Here is a 24244-nt window from a genome sequence, read left to right as displayed (position 1 = left end):
TCTAATTATACTGCAATAATATCAAAGCCTATAACTTGAGCAGATTTTTTTTTATGTCTCTGGTTTAGCTCAATATTTTTTTTCTCACCCACCCGGCCCCCAGGAAAATATTCATGAGGTAAAACTGGCAATACAAAAATAATTATTTGAAAAACACTATACGAGGTGAGTTGTTGTTTCTCTACTGGATACCAGTTTAAATTGAGCTAATTTGTTTTACCAGTAGCTTAAGAAAACCCCAGCACAGCAGCACGACAATTACATCCAGGTGCAAGGACTTAATTCAACAAATTCTAGGTGGATCCTTCCCGTCTGCACGGCGGGCCCCGGTCCTCAGCTGTGGCTAAGAACAGATGCATTTGAAAGCTTTTGTAAACATGATCCAGTCTGATCTTGAACAGAAATGTTGAAATGCTTCAAAAAATATCAATAATAAATGAGATATTCTTGTGGATATCAATTCCAATAGACACATTAGTGAGGAAAAGAAAATGACATGGTAGGATTATTTTAAAATATATGACCAAAGTAAAGTAATTTATTCCTTTGGATTGTTTTTTCTTTCATATACAGGTTTTACATACAATTTACATTTTTAAATTGTAAATGTGCATATAAATTTTAAGAGGATTCATAATAATATAGATATAAACTGAACCATCAACATTGATAAGCACACAGCAAATGGTTTGTAAAAAGAGTGTATGAGGGTCCAGACGGAAAAGTATAGCACAACAGATGAAGAAAAAGAGCTGAATTTGCTCAAATCAAGTTCATGATGCAACTTAGCAGACAGAGAGAACTGGAATGTGAGTGTCCAAAACCTCCCTTCTGTAAAGTCATGATCTTGAAGACTAAATAAATTTGCTTCTTAAATAAACATATTTAAATGATCTTGAGAAAATAAACAAAAACAAAGAAGTCAGAACAAAAAGAAATGTGTAACTTAATATCACCATAGCTGCCTTTTTAATTGCTAAAGTGCAGAGCTGGATTTCACATGATTAAATTTTAGTAAATCAAGACTTTCATGTTGTATCTTTATAACTTTTAGCTGGCCAGTGTTGCTAAGTCTCATGACAGCAATAGGTGAACATCATGATTCCTTCAGATTGTGGATTACATCAGAAGGGATTCTTATTTTGGCTCTTCTATTATTTCTCATTAAAGCCCAATCAAGAATTTTTCATCAAAATCCATTTATAAACAATGTTTTCTTTAAAATTTCCAATAATCTAGGTAGTGACCTCTAGGCAAAAGCCTTATTTTGTAAAGGTAACCTATAAGCATCAACAATACTAATTAGATGTATAACAGACAATTTGAATTAAATCATTGAGTGGTGCTTATTCATATATAATGTGAATCGTCTGGACATTTTGAAAAACATCCAAATCCTATTCAAATAAAAAGCTGTCAAAAATCTGAACCAAGTTCAGCCAGGCATACAAGACCAGTTCCCATACACTGAAAGGAAAAACTAAAGCCAGTCAGAGGCCTGAACAATCTCAAAGTGGATAGTAAGTTTTCTCATCTTCTGCTAGTGCACCTTAAATAGGACATTAATGAGCTTGATAGACACTACACTCTCCAGGGCTAAGATTTTAGGCAGCAGTAATCTGGCAAGTTACACCTTCATTATGCCCAATTTCCTCCAGTGTGGGAAGAGCAATTTGGGTGTGATACTCGACTCAGAACTGTGAGAGTGCAATTCCATTGTGATACCACACCCAAATAACAAATCGTAACTCAAAGAATCAAGCCTCCATCTGTTCACTGTCAAACACTTGAGTGATTGTATAGAAACTCAACATCCTACTTGTGGAAAGAAAGATACCTGGCTCTGAAAACACCTCAACACAACACAGCAATATACAGAAGATGGTCCAAAGACATATTTTGACATCATTTTTCATCTTTTCAAAAATGTGAATTGAACACCTACATGTGATGAGTCAAAGTACAGAAATACAAAAATACTTAATTCTGACCTCATAGGAGCTCAAATTTTCATAAGGAACAAAACACTACAATAAATAAAGTTACAGTTTATTAGCTATTTTTACTAAAAAGTCACAACTCAAATATTTTAAAGTTTATTTGAAAATTACAGATATTACAGCTACTTATCCAGGTTTAGATATATCAGTTTTCCTACTGAAGTGAGCAAAAATGTATTATTCTATTCCACATCCTAGGTATTTAATGAGACCTGAGAATTATAGAAAAGAAAATCTGACTCTGAATTGAACTCCATGCAATTAAAATCACCTAAAAGTCTCAGTGAGATGTCTGCACATAAGAATTTAGCCATAGATAAGAGAAATAATTTCCAATCTCCTACGACCCTCTTATTACACTGAAGTCAGTGAGTAACCTTGGAAGAAATCGCAAATAAAGGTCCTGTTTCTCAGGTTTGAACGCAGGCCCAGAGATGACTAGCACAGTTTCCAGGTCTCCAGTATTCCCGGTCAGGGAATCCCTACAACTCACCATGCTAATTCCCAGCTAAAGCTATACATTCTTTTCTGCGAGTAAAAACATATGCTGGACTTGTGGATAGAAACAGGAACTTGTGCAGTCAAGTGATCACCACCTACTCTTGTTATGCTGCGTGTTGCAGGGAAAATGGTCATTATTTTGTTAAACCTGTAAGTTGGAGCCTTCGAAAGTATTGCAATTACTTAAGGTATGTGTCCTAGAATTTCTGAAGCATAGATAAACGAAAAAAAAAAATTTCCTAAGGATGAAAAAAAGGAAAAAATGTTTTCTGGTATAGAAAGTCAGTTGATTTTCTTGAAATCGCTGAAAATTATGATGCTGATATTAAGGCAAAAGTACCACAAATACTTAAAAAAGCATACACCTAAGTAAATAAAATGTGTATTATTCTGTACATTTTTATTCCCCAAGATGAAACTGTGAAACACCAAAAAACAAAGCCTCTGATAACTTATATGAAACTGTGGCTGTGACAGAGTCATGGAATATTTCTCTGTTGAGCTGTTAATATGATTTTTTAGCAGTTTTACAGAACAGTTTAATTTTAGCTTCAGAGAACATTGTTTTCAATTTCACTTTTTTTCTGCTTATACTTCACAATAGATAATTACAAGTGTAATCATTATTGGTCATTGGCCATTAATTTGTTTCAGCGTATGTACCTCAGTGGGCAGTAATTACTACACAGCCTTCAATAAGATATCATTAACAAAATGAGAAGGCCAGAGAAAATATGTTAATTACTCTAAGTGCTCCACTGGTTCCTCCCAGGAATAAACAAGTCTAACAATTAAAATCACACTTACTTTTTGCCAGACTATATTATGCAGTGCAAAAAAAAGGGGGGCAGAGAGGAGAATGGTACATGATTTGGAAAAAAAATTGGGTGAGATTAATATCATTTTCCCTTTAAATTCATATCAGCAGCTCTAATGACCCAAAGACTGAAAGCAGCTCTTATTCCTAGCAGAAATTTCATAAAAGCTCATTGCTAATAATGAAGGAAAAAAATTAATTGACCACCATACCTTATAATTAAAATGAGAAATATCTTAAGATTATGGAAATGTTCTAATACTTTTGAACTATTTGTAGAGCAAGCTAAATTGATTTCCTTTTAGTCCATGCATGAATAGAATAGGGAATGTTTAAAATGCTTCAGTTAAGGACTTGTAATATACCAAATTCAGAACATAATTGGTTTGAGTAGCAAGTGCAGAGTTCTAAGCATTTCTTCCCATGGTATTTACAGTACATTGTAACCTAAATGCAAAACAGAAAATATCTGTCAATACAATTCTCTCTAGTCTTTATCTCTGTTGCTCCAGTTCTCGCTCAGAATCCTCTGAGTACATTAACTCTTCTTAAGCCTTGGTCTCCTCCGTCTTCAGACTGCTGCTCAACCAGGTCTCCTCTCTGTAACTGGGCTTGCCATGCATCTCAGCTCTGAGTCCTGCAGCTGTCCCTGCCTTTCTCGTGCTGTCTTCAGTAAAGCACATCTCATTTCACCCTCATTCTTCTGCAGCTCCAGGCCTTTCCAACTCCCCTGCCAACTCCAGCTGCACCTCCTACAACCCAGCTGTTGGGAGCCTTTCACAGAGACTCTGACACCCCTTACTGAACAAGGCTTCCCCACACCAGGCAATGTGGGTACAGGTTGCTCCCTCACTTCCAGACTCTGCTCCCCACCTTCACCAATTCGAGACCTTCAGATCTGCCATTGATTTAAGCCATTCAAGTCCAATTCCATTTGGATTTGGTTGTTGTCTCATAAAATTATAGGACTGGATATAAACAACCCAAACTTCTCACACAATCTCATGCTCACATTAATGCAATGGAAATTTTTCTTACTGTGTAAGATGTGTGCAGTTTAATTGTCTATGGGGCTGGAAAGGCTCAAGTATAGCATCTGCCTAGCAAGCATGAGACCCTGAGTTCAAACCTCAGTACTGCCAAATTAATAATAATGACAAAAATAATGAGTCAAAACATGATAGCTAAAAGGACTGTGTCTCAATATAGACTATCTTCCACACTTTATACAATACTTACTCAGAAATTTGAACAGCTGTATGTACTCCCCTTCAAATAGTCAGGAGAGACTTTATCAACAGTGATAACTCACTCTGAAGCTTTCAAAATTAGCAAATTATCAAATGCTTTAAAATATACCTAGTATCAGTGTAAATATAAAGTCATCTGACTTTCTCTTTCTGGAATCCTTCTTTGGATTTCTATGTTCATTCTCCTTATGTTTTCAGAGTATTCAGAATTATCCTCTCTAGGAGCACTTATCATTTTGTGTCATAGTCATCTGTGAGCTCCAGCAAACCATAAATACTTCAGAGAGCAAATCTTGTACCGGACACGTGATGCACGTTTGATAATTAATTGAATGCATAGCCTCAAGTAAGAACAAGTTCTGAAAAAAGTCTTTTGGATCTAAGTAGTTGCGAGATAAGTTTAGATACTTAAAAAGTTTTAGCTACTGCACCGCAAAAGGAATGTGAGCTCATTTCGTTCATGTGATTTACTAGTGTTCGTGGCTCATGATTTTTATCTCAACTCTTATCACATTTCTCTATTAACTGTGGAAGCTACTCGATGTTTTTTTGAGCTGGGACAAGAGCTTGCTGAGTATTTAGAGACCCTGATATCTATCTGAAAGGGTTTGAATTTCTGCATAGTATTATCAATTTATTTGTTCATAGAGGAGCATGCATGTACAGCTCTAGCTCATGCGTGTAATAATAAACTATTTGTATTTCCATTTTGTGAAAATAACGTCTACAAGACACACATCTCAGCAAGACTCAAGGTCTTATTTGTACTACAAATATACATCCTACAACAGAAAAGAGAATGTGATTAATGAATTTACTACAGACCCCATGACTAAAGAAAAAAATACTTTTTTTTTGTTTTTGGTGATGCTTGGGCTTGATCTCAGGGCCTTACACTTGCTAGGCAGATGCTTTACCACTTGAGCCCTTGCAGGTTTTAGCTATTTTTTTAATACAGGGTCTTATGTTTTTGCCTAGGTAGGCCTGGACCACAATCCAGCCCACTTGGAGCTGGGATTATAGGTGTACACCACTATACCCAGATTTTTATTGGTTGATTTGGGGGTCTCACTAACGTTTTGTCCTGGCTGGCCTCAAATCACAATCCTCCTGATCTCTGCCTTCAAAGTATCTGAAATTGTTGACATAATCCATCGTGCTGGCTGAAAAGTGCCTTTTTAAAAAATACATACTCTTTGACCCAGAAATTCCATTTCTGGGGATAGTTTAAGGAAGAAACCAAGCTACTACACAAAGGTACAGAAATGGTACCAGATTATTGCATATATTCATGAAAACTGTTAATGAGGAAAATGTCTGGCAAGAAATTAAGTTTAACAAGTGAAATAAATTTTGGTTCAATAAGATATAAATAAGAGCAAAAGTACTTTTAGCTACATAGCAAAGTAAGTAAACCACATCACAAAGCAGAATATATGGTACCAAACTTGCTTACCTACATATTTGCTGTGGCAAAGAAGAAGTGTACATCAAACCTGTTTCCCTTCCAGGCGGGGCACAGGACTAAGTGACATTTCCTACTACAAGTGTAAATAATATCACCATTTTGTGGTCTGAAACAAAAAGTCTTTCCCTTACCATCCTTTCTTCTTCTGTCAACTCCAGTGGAGGACATCAGTGCCCTGCCAAGTCACTGCATGGAGCTGAGCTACAGTGCACCCCATCTCAGTGTGGGCAGCTCTGTCCCCAAAATGACAGAAGGCATCTACTGCTTTCAGCATTGATATTCTCCAGGGTATCTGTCTCAGCAGTGAGACACTCTGACTCATAGCATTCTTAGAAAAGCATTAAAAAATGCATATCAAAATATCAACAGTAATATCAATTGATCTTTTCATATTTTATATTTTTCTTGCTTAAACACCTATTGATTTGGGGATAAACAAAATCACAAATGGGATTTTTTTTTTGACGCCTTAAGATATCATTTCCAGGTCATTCTCAACCTCCCTTCTGAGATGGTCCACTCTCACACCTGAAAGTATCTCTATTCTAATAAACTTTACTTAAAAAAAATATCATTTCCAAATACAGAAGAATGAATGCCTGTCTTTCATTACCATAATCCATTTGTGCAATGCAAGGGAAGTGTATCGTTTCAGTAATGCTTCCTAAATTGTTAGATATTCTGCTGTTATCATATGCCTTTGAAAATAACTTAAGCATAACACATAGTTAATTGCTTTAGAGGGATTTTTTTATCTTGGCTAATATCTTACTTAAAAGCTACAAATTATCCTCTTAACTATTGCTAACATGGAGAAAAGCAGGGCTGTGGGTCCATTTGCATCCTACACTATCCTACACCGCCTCCCCAACACTTCCACAGTCGACTGCATCTTCTTGACTACACATGTCAGACCTGACAGATCCTTTAGCTCTGGAAGCAACTTTAACTCAGTTTTTAAGCCTTCTGACATGCCAGTCAAAACTCTGTTAATGTGATTTACAGTTAAATTAAACATAAAAACATCATTAAAATAACGACAAGAGTTTAAGACCTCGAGCTACAAGTGAAGAGGAGACAAGGCAACACTGTGTTGGCTTGGGGCAGCCTGGGTCAGCCACCTCTGCAGGGCAGAGGTGGAGGGTGGCCATCAGGGACACCCAGGCTGGATGTGTACAAACCGTGCTGAAAATGGTCATGTTTTATAGAAAGAAAATGGTGTTTCGTTTGTTCTTTATTTTGCATCTGCATCAGGACTTTACATTTTACTCATCCTTACTCTGTCCCCACCTTACAGATGGAACCTGGGGCTTAGCTGACATCAGTGACTCAAGCTTGTAAGAAGCAAAGGTGTCACCCTCTCACCTTCACCACCACAAGCCATGTCAGGCTCCTCCACCGTGTTTCTTCTCCTCCTTCCATGAAGGTTCTTTCCAGGGACATAAGTGACATGAGTCTACAGCTTTGCCCACCTTGGTTCCTGCTGAGAACTTCTAAGTTACTTAAAACATCCATGCCAACTCAACCTGCAGATTTGACTAAGTTACCTGTCTCTTTCTACATTAGGCTGCAGTCTCATCTTCCAAGTGTTTTCATCTCTGAAAACTACTTTTTATCTACAAGCCATAAAATTACCTTTGACCAGACTATAAGCTGTCAGAACCAGAGCCTACTGTGGCACTTAGCTCATTATAAGATCTCAAAAATAAATATATGAATGAATGAACAAATGACAGAAGCTACTATATTTTAAAAGATATCAAATAATGAATTTCCCAGTTTCTGAATGACTCACTGCATATTTCCCAACTCTTCTAATTGTGTTACAATAACAACTTTTATATCTCTTGACCTACTAAGAATATCTTTCTTATCCATTGCCTGTGACTCACACATGTGAGAATCCTATATATCACATCTATATGATAAGTGATTGAACTTACATGTTGACTTTTTGGGGAAAAGGTCATTTGCAGTAAAAAAGTCAGATAAACTAAGGAGAAAAGGGATTTACAAAGCCACACTTTCCAGATGCATGGGTCTTAAATTTTGAAATCATTTGCAGTAAAACTTCATTTTTACTACTAGAGGGGCACCCAGGCCTGAACACACTTCCTAAGTTATCCAGGACCAAAAATAGTGTAAAGTTTTGCACAAGTTTTGTTTCAGTACACTTGGAGTTGCACCTGGACATTAATGCAAGCTAGAGGAGAGTAACGATGCGCTGAGTTGCCAGCAGCCCTGGAAGAAGTATCTCTGTCTGGGCTCTACAGAAACTTTCAAACCATTGGCTTTTGGTTCTGGAACACATGCCAAAGAGTGGGTCCCCTGCTCTCCATTTCATTCCAGTGATAGCTCCATTGCCTAGCACAGAGCTACCCTCTCCAACATGAAAACACTCCAGGTACTGTATTGAATGGATCATTATCAACAGACAAATCCAAAATTTAGTTTCTGACCCATTCTTTCAAGATTCAGGGAAAGATGGGATGCCAGATGTGTTTTATGAAAGCCAACAAGATAAGTGGGAAAAATCTGGCCCAATGAATGAAGATGCCAAGTAGAGAACTGTATTCTGATCCAACATGTCAAACCATTGAGTCAGGAAGCAATGTAAAGAGAAATAAAATAGTTACTAGACTATTTTTCACCCTTTGTGAAAATGGTGTCTAAGGCAAAATGGTTGAGAAAGAAAAAGTGAGAGGAAGTGGAAGAGATTAAGTCGGCCAGGGAGAAAATTCCAACAAGACTGAGTAGAGGAGAATTTGTTAGACATAATAGTTGCCTTCAGAAAGGAACTTATTTTTTTCTAGAAAGAAAATCAAGAACTTAAGAAAAAAACGTGATTGAGGAGGTCCATAATTCTTTTGCCACCAGACATAAGTGATCAAAATCCTGGTAGACTATACAATATATACTTATTTTATTGGTAGCTCTTTGTGTCAAATGAGTTTTTGTGTTCATAATAATTCTTTGAAGTTAAAGAAAATGCACAAACACAGCATACAGTGTTCCCCTGGCTACCTGCCTCCTTTTCTTCCCCACTTGTCTCCTTTTTAAAGTCTTCTGGCTCTTTCATTTTCATGTCCCATTAGCAGTGGAGGGCCCATGATTCTTCACATGTGTGAATTCTATGTTGTAGTAGCATGTGTTACACAAAATGGAATTCTATGTTTCTGCAAGCATATTAACTAATAACATTGGTTAGTCAAGACACTAATTTGAAAGTATATCAATTTCATGCTCTACTGTAGAATTCTGTTCATGGAAAAGCATCAAAATAACCATTAAACACATTTTTAAATAATATTGAATTGTTAACTATTTGTATAAACTATATTGACAACAAAAGGAAACTTGGAGAATGTAATTTTTCAAATAGAAAAAAATGGTTAGGTGTTTCCTTAAGAGCTAAAATCTAAACTCATGGTTTTTTAAGGAATTAAAGACTTTGGGTACCTCTGTATTTACTAGAAAACATAATTCAACTTTTGCTGATGTAATTTGACATGACACAATTCCTAAAGTCTAACTCAAGCCAAATCCTATTTTAATTGATTAAAATGAATGAACATTTTCAGAGATTAAAAAGGATACACAATATCCACATCATAGCTTTGATTCATACTTCCACGTGACAATGATACATTTCTGATACAGAAAAATCATACTTTTTTGTCTTCACTATTTAGGAACTTCCATGATTTGCAGAAGTTTTGTTTTTAATTAAACTGTGTTAATACAGTATGAGAATGTTTCTTCTTTGTTATGCCCAAGAAGAAAATGGAAATTTGAACTCTGAGATGGTATGATTTATTCTGATACAAGAGCATTTTGCTCCCATGTAAACATTTTCTGTGACAAGAATTTGGACAGCTTTGTCCCTGGAGAAAGTCTGTTATTATAAGTACCATATGGTTTTAACTCCTGAACCATAAAGAATAGGAGAAAACCCAGTTTGCCAAACAAGTGATTATTATACATTTGGTGCACATCCCTAAGCAAAAGAAAGAGATAATTGCTGTATCTGTTTTTGGAAGTAGCTCATTCAGTTATAGGCTCTTCCTTCTCATGCATTTTTCAACAATCAAGTTTAAGCCTCTCTACAGTCTAAGTTTCTTAGACTGTAGACTCTAGACCAGCAGTCACTTAACTGTGAGGACATGAATGTGAACATCCAGGCAAATAACGAGTTCATGACATATTCCATTTAAGTGTTACATCAAGAGTAGGTACTTCTGAAGAGGAGAAAGATGGCAGATGGTTGACATCTCTATACCCCAGAAGCAACTAATTACCCTGAAGAATGAAGATCAGGGGACCCAAAAAACGGCACCCATGGGGTTCCATAACCAGCAAGAAGCAAAACCCTCTCCAAATCCACAAATAGACAAACAACAAACCACAGGAAGAATGGGAAGAATGAATCACTGCTCAGTACTCCCAATCCCTGGCCCCTGAAGTCTCCACATGGCTCTAGGCTCTGTTACTCAACACTGACTGGGATAAAACCTCTTTCCCAGCACACAGAGGAACTCAGAGCTCCATGCTCTCCCTACACAATCTGCTACCTTTATCCTTACACAGGGGAAACCGGCACCCCTGTGTAAGGAGGACCCAGGGCTCCTGCTGGTCCACAGGTAGCAGAAGGTGCAAGCCAGCAGGCTTCGTTCTGTGTTCTCACAGACACTGCTGTACTGCACTCAGGAAGCCTCACCAGCAAGCAGATCCCAGGGCTCCCGCTGCCCACAGGCTTTATTTTCCAGTGACTGCAGCAGCTCATGTGGCTCCTGGACATCAGCAGTTGGCAAGCAGACCCCAGAACTCCTGCTACCAGAAGGCATGGTTCCCCAGTGCCTGCAGCACCACTGTACTGCCATCCTGAAGTCCATGACTGTCTAGCAGGACCCAGAACTCCCGCTACCTGCAGGCTTGGATCCTCCATGCCTGAAGCAGCTGCCATGGCTTCTGGAAGCCCATGCCCCCACATAAGTAGACCCCAAGGTGTCTGTTGCATTTTGGGCACCAGGCAATTCAAGCCTGCCAGCTTTGCTGCCCCCTGGGTATCCTCAGCTTGGTACTCAGTGCCAGGAGCCTACTGCCATACACACAGTGAACCCCAGGCTCCATGCTTTGCTATTCTCCTGGTGCCAGAATCTTCCCTCCCCACAGAGCACAGAGGCTCAGTGATAAACACCAAGTTCTCCCATGGGAGAGCCCCCACTGCCCTGTCAAAGAGTGAGAACCCAGCTCTTCCACTGACTGGTTATCTGTCATTCTGTGGGTGCCAGGAGACTTGCTTTCCTAAGGCACAAAAACACCCAGTGCTTCCCACAGTGCCTGACCATAGGAGAGCCCCTACTTCTCCATTAAAGACAAAGAATGCTACATTTCCCATTGAGGGGAGGAAAGCTGTAAACAGCTACTGAGTGGCACGAGAAGGCCTGCTTCCTGAGGTGCACAGAGCCCCAGTGCTCCCCACATTGCCAAACAGCTGGAGAGCCCCTGCCTCCCTGCAGGAGAGTCCTGTCTCTCCTGTACAAGTGCTGGGATCCCAGCTCCTCCATTGAATGGCAAATCACTACTCTGCAGGCTACTTCCCACTATGACTGATAGAGTGTTCCCTCTCCTCTGTCAAAGAGCAGGAACTCCAGTCCCCTTGCTGAGGGGAGAAAAGAGGTAATGTGCAGCACAACAAGAAGGATGAAAGAGGTAAAATTTCCAGCATACCCTTCTCTGAGGAAAACTACTGGAGCTTCAGGAGAAAAAAATTCAAAACTACAATTACAGGGGCACAAGGGATTGAAATCCTACCCAAAGAAAGCTCCAGATGTGTAAATCTCAACACAGAATGAAACAAGAAGACAACCACTCTCTATCAAAAGCCAATTCTACCACTAAGGATCTAAACACCTATGTAGATGAGGAGATACCAAATAATGAATCCCAAGAAAAATAGTAAAAATGATTAACAGGCTCAAAGATAAAACACAAAGGAGGGTCCAAGATGGCGACTGGAACACAGCTGCAGACTGCGTGAGCTCCATGAATTAGGGACCTTGCTGAGATGCTGGAGACACACATGGCTGAGGTAAGGCACAAGGGAGAGCTGAAACTTCACCACTCTGAACCCCTAGATCATGCAAAGCTTCTCCACACCACGATCTACTAAAAGAACAGCTGGCCCACCAAGTTCCCACTCCATAGGCCCATGGAGATGCTTCTATGCACTGCTGGGCTCCCACTCCTCTGGCCCCACTTGGCCCCAGCTCCACATGGGACTACCATATACACTGCCCACTGGAATCCCCACTCCTCGAGCCCTGCCAGGACCCAGCTCTGCGTGGGACCACCTGATCCATGCCCCTTCAGGTCCCCATCACCTCAAGCCCCTCCAGGCCCCAGCTCTGCGGGGGACTGCCAGGTCCATGCCCTGCTAAGAAACCTCCCCTCAGGCCCCTCCAGGCCCCAGCTCCAAGGGGGGGCCACTGGATTCCCCACCCCGCCAGGCCCTCCACCCCTGAACATGCCAGACCCTAGCTCTACAGGCTTGCCAGACAGCTGCTCCACCAGGGCCTGCATGGCAGGCCACCACAGGAGGGCTCCAAACCTGTCTAAGAGACACAGAAAGACAGGACTGGATGCTAACTGTTTCAGAACCAGTGATTATTTTTGCCTTTCTTTAAGGGCTTGGCTGTCTGGTTTGCTATTTGATCATCCACCATCTCTCCCATTTTTTCTCTTTTTTTTCTTTCTTTCATCTTTCCTTTTCTTTCTCTTTTTTCTCTTTCTTTCTTGGTTTTCTTAGTATTAATATTGTAACTAAGCTTATACTAAATTACACATAGTGTAGGGACAGAAACAGTACCTAGTGGGAGTATAGGAAGATGAAAAAGGGATGGAAACCATTCTTCCCCCAGAAAATAAATTAGTACAGGATTCAGAGGGAAATGAAGAAAACAGATATCCAGATCCAGACTCCAACAAAACAAAGATAAACTAAACAAGGATCCCAACAAAGCCCACAAGAAAATTCTGAAAGAAGAAATCCTGCAAGTAATTAATGAGAATTTCATACAGATGTTACTAGACATGGTCAACCAAAATGGACAGGAGGCACAACAAAAATAAAGAATATGAGAAAACACAAAAACAAATAAATGAAATCATATGAGCCCCAAATAAAAAACTGAAACAGAGAATACCATAAACAGAAAGATACATGAATTAAAGATGAGAATTGACAATATTAAAGAGGAAGTGACCCACAATGTGGAAAAACTCAGAATGAAGCAGAAATACAGAACAAAATGGAAAGTGATTCAAGCAGAACAGAACAAACAGAAGACAGAATTTCAGAACTTGAAGATGAAATGGCAAAGGAAAAACTGAAGAACAATTAGTCAAACAACTCAAGACCTGTGAAAAGAATATGCAAGAACTCACTGACTCCATCAAAAGAAGGAACCTGAGAATCACAGGCATTGAAGAAGGAGAAGAGGTGCAAGCAAAAGAAATGCATAATATATTCAACAAAATAATAACAGACAATTTCCCAAATCTACAGAAAACTATGTCCATTCAGGGACAGGAAGCCTATAGAACAACAAACAGACCTGACCAAAATAGAACTACCCCACAACATATTATCATTAAAACAACAAGCACAGAGAATAGAGAAAGAATATTGAATGCTGTAACAGAAAAAACAAGTAACATACAAAGGTAAATCCATCAAAACCACAGCTGATTTCACAACAGAAACCTTAAAAGCAAGAAGACCATGGAGTGAGGCCTTCCAGGCACTGAATCAAAATAACTTCAGTCCTAGAATACTCTACCCAGCAAAACTATCATTCAAAATAGGCTGAACAATAAAAGTCTTCCATGATAAGCAGAAACTAAAACAATATATGACCACCAAGCCACCACTACAAAAGATTCTCCAAGGAATTCTGCACACAGAAAGTGAAACCAAACAAAACCATGAAAGGGCAGGCAATACCAAACTAAAGGAGATGAAAAGGCAAGAAAGTAGAGAGTAACACTGATTCAGCTGCACACAATCAAACCCTTAAACAACAAAGACAACTAAATGAGAGTAATCACCACACACCTACCAATACTAACACTAAATGTTAATGGACTAAATTCCCACATCAAAAGACACCATTTGGCAAACTGATTAAAAAGGAAGATCCAACAATCTGCTGCCTACAGGAGACCCATATATTGACAGAAATAAGCACTGGCTTAGGATGAAAGGCTGGAAGAAGATCTACCAAGCCAATGGCCCCCCCAAAACAGGCAGGGGTAGCAATACTTATCTTGGACAAAGTAGGCTTCAAACCTACATTGATCAAACGAGATAAAGAAGGACATTCCATACTAATAAAAGGGGAAATAGACCAAAAGGAAATAATAATCCTCAACCTATATGCACACGTCAGTGCACCCAGTTTCATCAAACATACTCTGAAAGACTTAAAACATATATAAACTCCAAGACAGTGGTAGTGGGAGACTTTAATACCCCCCTATCACCAATAGATAGGTTATCCAAACAAAAAATCAATAAAGAAATCCTAGAACTAGAACACATCATGAATCAAATGGACCTAGCTGATGTCTACAAAATATTTCATCCAACTTCTCCACAATATTAATTCTTCTCAGCAGCCCATGGACCTTCTCCAAAATTGATCATATCTTAGGGCACAAAGCAAGCTTGAGCAAATATAAGAAAATAGAAATACTCCCATGCATTCTATCTGACCACAATGCATTAAAACTAGAAATCAACAGCAAAAACAGCAGAAAAAAACATGCAAACAATTGGAAGCTGAACAACACATTGCTCAATGATTGATGGGTCATTGATGAAATAAAAGAGGAAATTAAAAGTTTCCTGGAACTTAATGAAAATGAAAACACCACCTCCCAGAACCTATGGAACACAGCAAAGGCAGTCCTAAGAGGAAAGTTTATAGCTATGAGTGCATATATTAAAAGGACAGAAAGATCTCAAATCAATGATCTAATACTACAGCTCAAACTCCTAGAAAAACAAGAACAAGCAAATCCCAAAACAAGCAGAAGGTGAGAAATAATTAAAATAAGGGCTGAAATCAATGAAATAGATACCAAAAAAAGTACAAAGAATCAATGAAACAAAAAACTGGTTCTTTGAAAAAATAAATAAGATAGACAGACCCCTGGCAAACCTGACTAAAATGAGGAGAGAAAAAACTCAAATCAGTAAAATCAGAAATGCAAAAGGGGAGATAACAACAAACACCACGGAAATCCATGAAATCATCAGTGACTACTTTAAGAGCCTATACTCTAATACCTTTGAAAATTTTGAAGAAATGGACAGATTTCTAGAAACATATGAACATCCAAAACTGAACCAAGAGGATATTAATCACCTGAATACACTGCCTAACTCATTTTATGAAGCCAGTATTGCACTCATCACAAAACCAGACAAAGACACTGCAAAAAAAGGAGAACTACAGGTCATTTCCTTAAAGAATATCAATGCAAAAATCCTTAATAAAATAATGGCAAACTGAATCCAACAACATATCAGAGAGATCCATCACCATGACCAAGTTGGCTTCATCCCAGAGATGCAAAGGTGGTTCAACATACACAAATCTATAAATGTAATACAGCACATTAACAGAAGGAAAGAAAAAAACCACTTGATCATCTCAATAGATGCAGAAAAAGCCTTCCACAAGAACCAACACTACTTCATGATAAAAGCTCTAAGAAAACTAGGAATAGAAGGAATGTACCTCAACATTGTAAAGGCTATATATGACAAACCTACAGCCAGAATCATATTTAATGGTGAAAAACTGAAACCGTTTCCCATAAAATTAGGAATGATTCAACATAGTACTGGAATTTCTAGCCAAAGCAATTAGGCAAGAAGAAGAAATAAAAGGAACACAAATAGGTAAAGAAACTGTCAAAATATCCTTATTTGCAGATGATATGATCCTATAACTTAAAGACCCAAAAAACTCTACCCAAAAACCCTTAGACACCATAAATAGCTATAGCAAGGTGGCAGGATACAAAATCATTAGCTTTTCTATATATCAATAATGAACAAACTGAGAAGGAATATCTGGAAACAATTACATTTACAATAGCCTCAAAAATAATCAAATACCTAGGAGTAAACTTCACAAAGGATGTGAATAACCTCTACAAGGAGAACTACAAACTCCTGAAGAAAGAGATCAAGGATGACTACAGAAGGTGGAAAGATCTCTCATGCTCATGGATTGGTAGAATCAACATAATAAAAATGGCTAAACAACCAAAAGCAATCTACATGTTTAATTAAATTCTCATCAAAATCCCAATGACATTCATAACAGAGATTGAAAAATCTACCCTAAAGTTCATTTGGAAACACAAGAGACCGAGAATAGCCAAGGCAATACTCAGCAAAAAGAGCAATGTTGGAGGTATCACAATACCTGACTTCAAACTATATTATAAAGCAATAGCAATAAAAACAGCATGGTACTGGCACAAAAACAGACAAGAAGACTAGTGGAATGCAATAGAGGACCCAGATATGAATCCACACAACTATACCAACCTCATTTTTGACAAAGGCACAAAAAATATATGATGGAGAAAAGACAGCTTCTTCAACAAATGTTGCTGGGAAAAGTGGTTATCCGTCTGCAAGAAACTGAAACTAAATCCATGTGTATCACCCTGTACTAGTATCAACTCAAAATGGATCAAGGACCCTAATATCAGACCCAAAACTCTGAAGTTAGCACAAGAAGGAGCAGGAAACACTCTGGAAGTAAGAGGTACAGGAAAGGACTTCCTCAATAGAACCCCAGAAGCTCAGCAACTAAGAGAAAGGATGGACAAATGAGACTTCATAAAATTAAAAAGCTTCTGCACAACAAAAGAAATGGTCTCTAAACTGAAAAGACCACCCACAGAGTGGTCTCCTAAGATCAATGAACCAATTAAGAAATGGGCAACTGAACTAAACAAAACCTTCTCAAAAGAAGAAATTCAAATGGCCAAAAAACACATGAAAAAATGCTCACCATCTCTAGCCATAAAGGAAATGCAAATCAAAACCACACTAAGATTCCACCTCACCCCTGTTAGAATAGCCATCATCAAAAGCACCAACAACATGCATTGGCAAGGATGTGGGGAAAAAGGAACACTGGTCCACTGCTGGTGTGAATGCAAGCTAGTGCAACCACTCTGGAAATAAATTTGGAGGCTTCTTAAAAATCTAAACATAGACCTGCCATATGATCCAGCAATCCCACTCCTGGGCATATACACAAAGGAATGTGACACAGGTTACTCCAGGGGCACCTGCACACCCATGTTTACTGTGGCACTATTCACAATAGCCAACTTATGGAAACAACCAAGATGCCTCACTGATGAATGGATTAAGAAAATGTGGTATCTATACACAATGGAATTTTACTCAGCCATGAAGAAGAATGAAATCTTATCATTTGCAGGTAAATGGATGGAACTGGAGAACATCATTCTGAGTGAGGTCAGCCAGGCTCAGAAGACCAAAAATCGTATGTTCTTCCTCATATGTGGACTTTAGATCAAGGGCAGATGTAGCAATGTGGTTGGACTTGGGTCACATGACAAGGGGAGAGGACATATGGGAAGTATGGGGATAGGTAGAAAACCCAAAACATGAAAACTAAAGCAGATACCTTAAAGCAACTGAGGCCAATAGGAAAAGGGGACCAGGAACTAGAGAAAAGGTGAGATCAAAAAGAATTAACCTAGAAGGTAACACCCACACACAGGAAATCAATGTGAGTCAATGCCCTGTATAGCTATCCTTATCTCAACCAGCAAAAACCCTTGATCCTTCCTGTTATTGCTTATACTCTCTCTACAACAAAATTAGAGATAAGGGCAAAATAGTTTCTGCTGGGTATAGAGGGGGTGGGGGGAGAGGGAGGGGGCGGAGTGGGTGGTAAGGGAGGGGGTGGGGGCAGTGGGGAGAAATGAACCAATACTTGTATGCACATATGAATAATAAAAGAAAAATGAAAAAAAAAAAAAAAGAAAGCACTTGATGTTCCCACTCCATAGGAACTAATACAGAAACTTAAAGTGACAGAGGTCAATATGAGAAGGGGATCAGGAACCAGTATATAGATCAGTTAGAGATGAATCAATTTGGGTTGTAACACATTTGTACATAAAAGCAATGCTAGGAATCTTTCTGTATAGCTATCCTTAACTAGCAAAAACATTTTGTCTTCCTTATTATTCTTATGTCTTTTCTTCCACAAACTTAAAGATAAAGGTAGAACAGGTTCTGCCTGGAATTGAGGGATGAGGGGGAGATATGTTGGGGGAGGGGCTCAGGGAAGAGAAACAATGTACGCACATGTGAATAAATGAATAATAAAAAATTTTTAAAAAAGAAACACAAAAACTAGTATTTGACCTCAAAGAGAATGTGAATAAACAATTAAAGGAGCTCAAAGAAAATACAAAGAAACAGATTAATGAAATTAAGAATACTATTCAAGATAGGAAATAGGAAATCAATAAAGATATGAAACCCTGAAAAATAATCAATCCAAGATGAACAACTCAATATCCCAAACAAAAATCTCAATCACTTGATGAACAGAGTGGAGCAAGCTCAAAACAGAGTGTCAGGAATGGAAGACAAAGCAGAGGAATTATATCAAACAGTAAAAGATCACAAAAGAATACTACAAAAATATGAATGGAACATGCAAGATATCTGGAGCACCATGAAAAGACCAAACCTACTAATCATGGGTGTAATGGAGAGGAGATACAAACTAAAGTCACTGACAACCCATTAAATAGAACAACAGCTGAAAACTTCCTAACCTCAAGAAAGAGAGAGTCAACCAGGTGCAGTAAGCTTGCAGAACACCAAACCATCAGGAACAAAAAAGAAACACCTCAGACACACTCAGCACACAGAACAAGGAAAGAATTCTGAAAGCTGCAAAAGAAAAAAGACAAGTCACATATAAAGGCAAACCCATTAGAATAAGAGATTTTTCAACTCAAACTCTAAACACAAGAAGGTCATGGAAAGACATAATTCAGGTCCTGAAAGAAAGCAACTATCAACAAAGATTACTCTACCCAGAAAAACTATCATTTATAATTGAAGGAGAAATTAAAACCTTCCACAACAAGGAAAAAACTAAAGGAATTTGAGATTATCAAGCCAGTGCAACAGAAGATACTTAAAGGAATTTTATATATAGTAGAAGAAGCTAGAGTGAGACAGGAAGACTCAAGAAAGATTAAACACTTTAGATTAAAAAGACCAGTAAATGAGGAATAGGTAAAAAAGAACAACTGGGAAACAAAAATGACTGGAAACACCAGACACCTCTCAATATTAACACTGAATGTAAATGGTCTAAATGACCCAATCAAAAGACAAAGATTAGCAAACAAGACCCAACCATATGTTACCTACAAGAGACTTATCTCACTGAAAAAAATAAACACTGACTTAGAGTCAAAGTGTGGAACAAAGTTTTCCAAGCAAATAGACCCCATAAACAGGTAGGAGTAGCTTTACCCATATCAAACAAAGTAGACTTCAGACTAAAATCAGTCAGAAGAGACAATGAAGGTCATTTCATATTAATGAAAGGAACAATGCATCAAAAAGAAGTATCAATCCTTAACACATCTGCACCACACACAGGGACACACATCTACATTAAAAAAAATCTCTAATGGCCCTAAGAGCACAGATAGACCCTAACACAATAATAAGTAGATACCCAATATCCCATTGTCACCAATAGACAAGTTATCCAGGCAAAAGATAACAAAGAAACTTCAGAGCTACTCCACACATTAGACCAAATAAACATGGTTGATATCTACAGAGTATTTCACCCAACAACTAAGCAATACACATTCTTTTCTGCAATTCATGGAACTTTCTCCAAAGTAGATCATATTTTAGGACACAAACCAAGATTGACAAGTCCTTAGCCAACATGACAAAATGGAAGAAGGAAAAGACCCAAATTAGTAAAATCAGAGATAAAAAAGAGATATAACCACAAATAATAATGAAATCCAGAGAATCATTACAGAATACTTTGAAAACTTATATTCATATAAACTAGAAAATCTAGATGAAATGGATAAATTCCTAGATGCACATAATCAACCAAAATAGAACCAAGAAGATAATAACCACCTAAATAGTCATATTACATGCAATGAAATTGAAGCAGTAATAGAGTCTCCCTACAAAGAAGATCCCAGGACCTGATGGATTCACAGCTGATTTTACCAAACCTTCAAGGAAGAACTAACACCAACACTCCTCAAACTTTTCCAGAAAATAGAAAGGGAAGGAACACTACCAAACTTATTCTATGAAGCCAGCATTACACTCATTCCAAAACCCAATAAAGATGTAACCAGAAAAGAAAATTATAGACCAATGTCTTTAATGAATATTGATGCAAAGATTCTCAACAAAATACTGGCAAACAAAATTCAACAAAACATCAAAAGATCAATACACCACAACCAGGCCCGTTTCATTCCAGGAATGCAGGGATGGTTCAACATATGTAAATCCATAAACGTAGCACAGTACATAAACAGAAGCAACTACAAAAACCACACGATCCTCTCAACAGACACAGAAAAAACCTTTGACAAAATCCAACACACTTTCATGATAAAAGCTCTGAAGAAACTAGGAACAGAAGGTATGTCCTCAACATAATAAAGGCTATTGATGACAAACTTAGAGCCAATATCATACTAAATGGAGAACAACTAAACATTCCCATTAAAGTAAGGAATGAAACAAAGCTGTTTGCTTTCTCCACTAATACTCAATATAGTTCTGGAATTCTTAGCCAGAGCAATAAGATGAGAGCAAGAAATAAAAGGGATTCAAATAGGGAAGGAAGAAGTCAAACTATCCCTATTTGCAGATGACATAATTCTGTATCTAAGAGACCCCAAAAACTATTCCAAAAAACTATTAGAAATCATACTCTTCTGGCAAAGTAGCAGATACAAAATTAGCATACAGAAATCAGTAGTTTTTCTATATGCCATAGACTGAGAAAGAAATCTGGGAAACAATCCCATTTACAATAGCTTCAAAAACAATAAAGCATATGGATTAAATTAAATGAAAGACCTTTACAATGAAAACTATAAACCACTGAAAACAAAAATCGAAGACATCAGCAGATGGAAAGACCTCCCATGCCCATGGATCAGTAAAAGCAACATTGTGAAAATGGCCCTCTACCAGAAGCAATCTACATGTTCAATGCAATACCCATCAAAATTCCATGACATTCTGCACAGAAATAGAAAAGGCAATCATGAAGTATATATGGAAACACAAATGACCTGAAATAGCCAAAGCAATTCTGAGCAAAAAGTCCAATGCTGAAGGCATCACAATACCCAACTTCAAACTACACTACAGAACTATTACAATAAAAACAGCATGATACTGGCACAAAAACAGACAAGAAGATCAATGGCTCAGAATAGAAGATCCAGACATAAACCTACCAAGCATTTACAGCCAAGTGATCTTCAACAAAAGAGCCCAAAATACATGATGAAGAAAAGACAGCATCTTCAACAAATCTGCTGGAAAAACTGGATATCCACATGTAGAAGACTGAAACTAGATCCCTGTCTTTCATCCTGTTCCAAAACCAACTCAAGGTGTATCAAAGACCTTAAACCCTGGAACCTTGAAACACCACCAAGAAATACAATGGAAAGACAGGTATAAGGAACAAGTTCCTAAACAGAATTCAAAAGACTCAGCATCTAAGAGAAACAATGAACAAATAGGACTGCATTAAACCAAAGAACTTTTGCATAGCAAAGGAACCAGTCACCAGACTTATGAGACAGCCCACAGAATGGGAGAAAATCTTTGCCAGCTGCTTATCCAATAAGGGACTAAAATCCAGAATATACAGGAAACTCAAAAACCTCAACCCCAAAAATTCAACACACTAATGAAGAAATGGCCACATGAGTTAAACAGGAAATTCTCAAAGGAAGAGGTATAAACGCCCAGTAAAATCAGCTTCCCTGGTTATAAAAGAGATGCAAATCAAAACAACACTTAGATTTCATCTCACCCCAGTTACAATGGCCATAATCAAGGGTAATAACAACAACAAACAACAAATGTTGGAGAAGATGTGGCAAAAACAGAAACACTTACACATTGCTGGTGGGAATGCAAATTAGTACAACCACTATGGAAAGCAATATGCAGAGTCCTCAAAAAACAAGAGGCAGGGGGACTCCAAGATGGCAGCTAGAGGGAGGAAGCAGAAAGCATGCCTCCTACAGTGAAATCTTGGAGAAAAACTGGAGACACACCTTGCAGGCAAGGCCACCGAGAAGAGGCAAAACTTTGACCCCTCCACACCTCCAGCCAGCACAGAGAATCTCCACCTCATGTTAAACAGAGAAACCAGGAGGGCACCCGGGCCACCAGACACCCGTGCCCAGATGGCTTGAGAAGACACGAACTAGGTGAGCTAAGCGGTACGTGGTACTTACACAGACAATCCTGGGCCAGAACAGCATAGCCCCCTGGACAGACCGACTCCCACCTGGGGAAAAAAGAGAAACTGAGTAATAAGAAAAAAGAACAATAAAGACACGTAGCAAAGAGGGTGGGGTGCACTGAGTGCCAAAGAGTGGGGGAGAGGAATCCTTCCCAGAACTGTAAATAAACAAGCTGCACCTGGCCAGAGAAGGTGGGAGTGCCCAGCAGCCAGGAGCAGGAAAGCTTGTAAGAGTGGCAGAGGGAGGAAAACTTCACAAGAGAGGAGGGGAAGACCCACTTCCCACATGAGCTGTAAATAAACATGCAGGTGAGAGAAAGCAGGTGCAGTGTCACCTCCCTCAGTGTGCTAGGAAAGGGGAAAGCTTGTAGCAGCGGCTCACGCACAGGAGAACTCTGAACAAACAAAGCCTGCAGGGCCAGGTGAGTGCTAAGCTCACCCAAAGATCTGCATAAAAACGCCACCAGCAACAGCAGGCTGACAGCAGCGGGCAGGCAAGCCACAGCCTCAGATACTATTCACAGAACTGTCTCCAGACTCTTTTTTTTCTTTTTCTCCCTATCTTTGATGAGAGAACAACTGAAGTACACCTGCATGCTGAAAAACTTACTGAAACTGTATTGCATCTGAACTTAGGACACTTTGTGGGTTTTATTGTTGTTGTTTTTTTGGTGCAGTTTTGTTCTACTTTATGTCTCCACTTTGATGAGACAATTACAGAACAACATCTGTGGCACCATCTCCAGGATTGGAGGCTGAGGGACCAACACCAAAATTATTAAGACTGAAACTTCATTGCATTTGAACTTGGAGGGTTGTTTTCTTATTTTTTATATTGCTTTATTTTATTTTATTTTATTTATATATATTTTCTTTTATTTACTTATTTTTTTATTTTTATTCTTATCTTTACTCTTTTTATTTTTTATTTTCAATCCTCTCTCTATCTCTCTAATGCCTTTTCAGCTTATGGTTGATTAGTACATTGTCTCTCCTTGTTTACATCTTTGGAATTTTTTTGTTTATTTCTTTGTTTTTTTTTTCTAGTTGATTATTTCTTTTTCCTTTTCCTTTAACTTCTTTGCTTTCCATCCCCTCTCACCCTTCCATTCTAAATATCACTAGTGCTATTATGACAAGCCAGAAAATACTTAATTGAACACAGACCAGGGACAATAACAACACCAAGAGCAATGACAGGAAGACAGAAAAAACAGGGAAATCAGTTTCCCCACAGCAAAAAATTAGTACAGGAACCAGAGGGAAATGAAGAAAACAGATACTCAGATCCAGACTCCAACAAAATGAAGATAAACTATGCCAAAGAACCCAATGAAGCCCACAAGAATAATTTAAAAGAAGACATACTACAGGTACTCAATGAGAATTTTATAGAGATGATACTGGATTGGGTCAACCAAAATGTACAGGAGACACTCAAGAAATTTGAAGACAACAAAAATAGAGAATTTGAAAAAGCAAAAGAAGAAATAAAGGAAACCATGGAAGCACTGTATAAACTCCAAAGTGAAACAGAGAACACGATTAATAAATGGATAAATGAACTC

At 38.3% G+C, this 24244-nt stretch overlaps 1 protein-coding gene across 1 annotated transcript in view; it reads right to left on the bottom strand.

Moving 5' to 3' along the window:
* LOC141418516 (uncharacterized) overlaps positions 1-24244 on the bottom strand; it is a 147589-nt gene that overhangs the window by 50617 nt on the left and 72728 nt on the right. The window contains exon 3 of the mRNA XM_074059300.1: positions 22669-22721. Within this exon, the coding sequence (XP_073915401.1) occupies positions 22669-22721 (53 nt within the window). The remainder of the gene's footprint in view (positions 1-22668; positions 22722-24244) is intronic.

The sequence above is a fragment of the Castor canadensis genome, chromosome 17 (assembly GCF_047511655.1).
Source record: "Castor canadensis chromosome 17, mCasCan1.hap1v2, whole genome shotgun sequence".
Taxonomy (NCBI): domain Eukaryota; kingdom Metazoa; phylum Chordata; class Mammalia; order Rodentia; family Castoridae; genus Castor; species Castor canadensis.
This window is presented reverse-complemented; position numbering and strand designations above follow the sequence as displayed.